The 5,267-nt window shown below is 67.4% G+C and overlaps 1 protein-coding gene across 1 annotated transcript; it reads right to left on the minus strand.

Annotated features, from left to right (window-relative positions):
* Positions 1 to 258: 258 nt before the first annotated feature.
* On the minus strand, positions 259 to 4,550 carry LOC309604396 (neuroligin-2-like). Its single transcript, XM_082339342.1, is given in 7 exon segments — positions 259 to 668; positions 670 to 1,030; positions 1,033 to 1,315; positions 1,317 to 1,320; positions 2,095 to 2,884; positions 3,261 to 3,446; positions 4,406 to 4,550. Coding segments are annotated over 7 exon segments (1,938 nt in total). The 5' UTR covers positions 4,527 to 4,550; the 3' UTR covers positions 259 to 475.
* Between the last annotated feature and the right edge of the window lie 717 nt (positions 4,551 to 5,267).

Here is a 5,267-nt window from a genome sequence, read left to right on the forward strand (position 1 = left end):
TTTTCGCGGGTTTTTGACTCGTTTCCCGCCGCCGGGTCGGGAACATGCAACGGTGACGGGGGGGGCGGCGGGGGGAGGGGTCCCCCCAAAGTGCCCCACCCGGGGGACCCCCCTCCCCCCGGGGATGCAGGTGATGGGGAGACCCCTCCCAGGCGTCCGGGGGGGGGGTGGGGGGTGGGTGCCCCCCCCCCGTGTGTCCTCAGGGGACCCCGGCGTTGGGGGGGGGGAGGGGGCGATTTCCCATGCGTCTTCGGGGGACCCAGGCGTCCGGGATGGGGGGAGGGGATGGGGGGAGGGGGTCCCCATGCGTCTTCATCACCCCCAGGCATGGGGGGGTGGGGGGTCCCCGTTACCTCGTCAGCGGACCCAGGCGTCCGGGGGGGGGACGCAAGCAGGCGGGGGGGGGACCCAGTTGGGCCCCCCCCTCCCCCGGGGGGGGGTCCCCGGCGTCCGGGTGGGGGTGGGGCCGAGCCGACTATACGCGGGTGGTGGAGTGGGGGTGGGGCAGGGTGCTGTTGTGGCCGGGGGGGAAGGGGGGCCCGAAGGGGTGCAGGGCGGGCAACCCCCCCGGCACCATGGTGATGGTGTTGGGTGTCATGAGCGGGACGTCCTCGGGGGCTCGCCGCAAGGCCAGGGTGTAGTCCGGGGGTCCGGCGGGGGGGCGGAGGGCGGCCTCGGGGGGGTCCCCACCCCCCCCCACCCCCCCCCCTCTCGGGATGCTTCAGCTGCAGCGAGACCAACTCCTCCTCCGCCCCCCCGTGACCCAAGAGATCGTTGGGGGCCCCCCGGGTTGGGGGGGGGCTGAGGCGCCGGGGACCCCCCCGTCCTTCGGGGGGGCGCTTGTCCCGCTTGTAGTAGAGGGCGGCGAAGGCCAGGATGTTGAGGAAGAGGAGGGAGGCCCCCACCGCCACGGTGACGCTCAGCTCGGTGGAGTAGTCCCGCGAGTCCCCGGGGAAGGGGGCGAAGCGGCGGCGACCCCCCCCGTCGGGTTCCTCCTCTTCCTCGGGGGGCGGCGGGGGACGGGGCGGGGGGGTCGACGGGTGGCGGGCGGGCGACGAGGGGGCCCGGCGCCGGCGGGGGGGGGCAGGCGGGTGGTGGTGGAGGCGTGGGGGAGCTGGTGGAGGTTGTGGAGGTGGGGGACGAGCTCCAGCCAGAAGGCCACCTTGTTGGCCCGGTAGTGGTCGCGGACGCGGGGCTTGAGGCCGATGTGGAGGTAGCGCTTGTCCTTCCCGTCGAAGCGGGTCCACACCACCTCCTCGAAGCGGTTGGGCTTCGTGTGGATGAACTTGGTGTCCTGCGGTACCGGCTGGTTGGGGGTCCCTGCGGGGGGAGGCGGTGGTGGTCAGACCTGGAGGGAGCTTCAGCCGTCCACCCCTCCCTCCCATCCATCCGTCCGTCCATCCATCCGTCCCACCGTCTCTCCCTCTGACCACCCACCCACCCAGCCACGCAACCAACCACTTATCCACTCACCCAACCATCGACCCATCCATCCAACCACCCACCCACTCAACCAACCACTCATCCACCCATCCAACCACCCACCCACCCATCGATCCAACCACCCACCCAACCATCGATCCAACCATCGATCCAACCACCCAACCAACCATCGATCCAACCATCCATCATCCAACCACCCAACCACCCATCGATCCAACCATCCATCCAACCACCCACCCACCCATCGATCCAACCATCGATCCAACCACCCACCAACCATCAATCCAACCATCCAACCACCCACCCAACCACTCATCCAACCACCCACCCATGCAACCAACCACGCAACCAACCATTCATCCACCCACCCATCAATCCACCCACCCAACCACTCATCCAACCACCCAACCGTTCATCCAACCACCCATCCATGCACGCAGACCACCCCGTTTCCATCCTTCCCCCATCCCCCATCCCCCCCCCCCCCATGTCCCCACACCCCCATCCTGTCCCCCCACGTCCGCATCCTCCCTGTCCTCATTCCCCTTGGTGTGGCGGGGACGTGGTGATGGAGTCCCACCAGGATGCAGGGAGACGCCTCCCTTCCCCCACCCCCCGTGACCCCGCCCCTCCCCCAGCATCCCCACCCACCCGGTCTTGGCAAAGTTGGTCCAATAGGTCATGACGACGGCGCTGAGCATCACGTCGTTCTTGGAGAAGTTGCAGGGGAAGAGGTCGGTGGCGCCCACCATGGGCACCCCGAAGACGTAGGGGATCTCGTCCCCGTGGGCCGCGTCCGCCCACTCGGGCCGCGCGTCCGTCTGGCAGTGGTGGTAGAAGGTGTAGAAGTAGACGGGCGACTGGTACTCGGCGTGGAGCTTGGCCGTGGCCACCGCCGGGGCCACCCACTGGTGGTCGGTGAAGAGGGCCAGCAACGTCTTACGCCTCATCTCCCCGTTGTCCCGGTCGGCCCAATCCGTGTACATGAACTTGATGGTCTCCCGTAGGATGTCCTTCCCCTCGGGGTAACCGTAGAGGTTGTCCACGAAGTTGGAGACGGTGAAGTCGAAGTAGGAGGCGGAGATGCCGTCCTCGCTCTCCAGCGAGTCCTCCACGAACTTCAGCCCCTCGCCCTGGTTGACGCCGATGAGGATGTCGTAGTTGAGGAACTCGCCCTGTTGCATCAGGATCTCGGGGTCGTCGGGCACCACGTCGCCGTCCACCACCGGCCCGAAGGCCACGTGGTAGCGGGCGGGTTGGACGTCCTGGTCCACCAAGGCGCGGAAGGGTTGACGTCGTAGGCACTCCACCGCCGCCCCCGTGTCCGCCCGTTCGCAGCCCACCTTGGCCGCCAGCAGCCGCGTGTACTTCAGCGGCTGGTAGTTCACCGACCAGCTGGAGATGGCCGTCCCGCTCTGCGCGATGGCCTTCTGGAAGAGACCTGTGGGAGCCGGGCGTCAGCCAGGGCCGGGGGGGACGTGGGGATGGAGTCCCACCAGGGCTGTATGGACAGGGGGACGTGGGGATGGAGTCCCACCAGGGCTGTATGGACAGGGGGACGTGGGAATGGAGTCCCACCGGGATGCAGGCACAAGGGGACGTGGGGATGGAGTCCCACCAGGCCGTACGGACAGGGGGACGTGGGGATGGAGTCCCACCAGGATGCAGGCACAAGGGGACATCAATGGGAGGTGGTGGGCACATGGGGATGGAGTTCCACCAGGGGATTCAGGGGGTTCCAGGAGGGATTGGGGGGGTCCTGGAGGATTTGGGGTCCCCGGTGTCACAGGGGGGGCCCCGGGAAGTGGGGAAGATACCTTCGGAGTGGTGGGAGAGGATGAGGAGGCTGACGCAGGCGGCGCCGGCGCCGGAACCGAAGATGGTGATGCGCTGGGGGTCACCCCCGAAGTGCCCCACGTTCTCGTTGAGCCACCGCAGCGCCTGGATCTGGTCCAGGAGCCCGTAGTTGCCCTTTGCCGCCTGGTCCCCCGTGCTCAGGAAGCCTGCGGGGACGCGGGGACACGTGGGGACACGTGGGGACACGTGGGGAGATGTCCTCCCCCGTGGACCAGGTCATCAAAGCAGTAGCCCATAGTGTCCCCCATGTCCCCGTGCCCAACCCACATCCCCAGGGAGGTTCTCCATGGTGTCCCCACGTCCCCATGCCCAACCCACATCCCCAGGGAGGTTCTCCATGGTGTCCCCACGTCCCCATGCCCAACCCACGTCCCCAGGGAGGTTCTCCATGGTGTCCCCATGTCCCCATGCCCAACCCATGACCCCAAGGAGGTTCTCCATGGTGTCCCCACGCCCTATCCATGTCCCTAGGGAGGTTCTCCATGGTGTCCCCATGTCCCTGTGCCCAACCATGGCTCCAAAGAGGTTCTCCATGGTGTCCCCATGCTCAACCCATGTCCCCAAGGAGGTTCTCCATGGTGTCCCCATGTCCCTATGCCCAGCCATGGCTCCAAAGAGGTTCTCCATGGTGTCCCCACGTCCCCACGCCCAACCCACGTCCCCAGGGAGGTTCTCCATGGTGTCCCCATGTCCCCACGCCCAACCCACGTCCCCAGGGAGGTTCTCCATGGTGTCCCCATGTCCCCACGCCCAGCCATGGCTCCAAAGAGGTTCTCCATGGTGTCCCCATGCCCTATCCACGTCCCCAGGGAGGTTCTCCATGGTGTCCCCACGTCCCCACGCCCAACCCACGTCCCCAGGGAGGTTCTCCATGGTGTCCCCATGCCCAACCCACGTCCCCAGGGAGGTTCTCCATGGTGTCCCCATGCCCTATCCACGTCCCCAGGGAGGTTCTCCATGGTGTCCCCATGTCCCCATGCCCAGCCATGGCTCCAAAGAGGTTCTCCATGGTGTCCCCACGTCCCCACGCCCAACCCACGTCCCCAGGGAGGTTCTCCGTGGCGTCCCCACGCCCAGCCCCCGCCCCCGAGGTTGCCCCCCGTACCGAGGACGCCCAGGCGGTAGTTCATGGTGACGACGATGACGTTGCCGTAGGCCGCCAGCACGCTGCCGTCGAACATGTTCCCCGTCCCCTCCATGTAGGAGCCGCCGTGGAGGAAGAGCATCACCGGCTTCTTCCCGCTGTCCCGGATGTCTGGGGGGGGCGGGGGGGGCCGGGGGTGGGTCAGGGGCACCCCCAGGTCTGGGGACACCCTGGGGACCCCCCTGGGGACCCCCCCAGCGCTGGGGTCCCGCTTGGGGACCCCCAAAGCAGGAGGGACCCCCACATCCCCCCCCCCCCCCATGTCACTTTGGGGACCCCCCCCCCCTCCCCGGTGCTGGGGGGGGGGGGGTCAGAGGTGACAGCCGGGGTCAGAGGTCACAGGCTGGAGCTTTGGGGGGGGAGGGGGGCGAGGTCAGGAGTTGGGGGGGTCACTGGGGGGCGGGGGGGTCCCCCGGCCTGTTTCCATGGCAACGTGCCCCCCCCCATCGCTTCGTTTCTAGGTCACCTCCGTCGCTGCGGCAACGGGGCCTCATTAACGCTGCTTTAACGATGATGAGCGGGGGGGGGGGGACCCCAGCATCCGGGGGGGGGGACGGGACACGGGGATGGGACCGGGGGGACCCCGGCGTCCGGGATGGGGGGGGGGGGGGGGGGGGGGCGTGTCCAAAAAAACCACCAAAAAAACCACCAAAACACCAAAAAAAAACCAAAAAAAAAAAATCACCCCCAAACCCCCCGAAAAGAAGCAAAACCGGCAAAAACAAAATCAAAACCAAAAAACACCAAAAAAAGAGAAAAAGAACCAAAAGAGGCAGCCAAAAAGGGGGGCGACCCCCCCCAAAAGCATGGGGGAGGGGAGGGG

Source organism: Platalea leucorodia (assembly GCF_965183815.1).
Source record: "Platalea leucorodia genome assembly, contig: HAP1_HAP1_SCAFFOLD_738, whole genome shotgun sequence".
Taxonomy (NCBI): Eukaryota; Metazoa; Chordata; class Aves; order Pelecaniformes; family Threskiornithidae; genus Platalea; species Platalea leucorodia.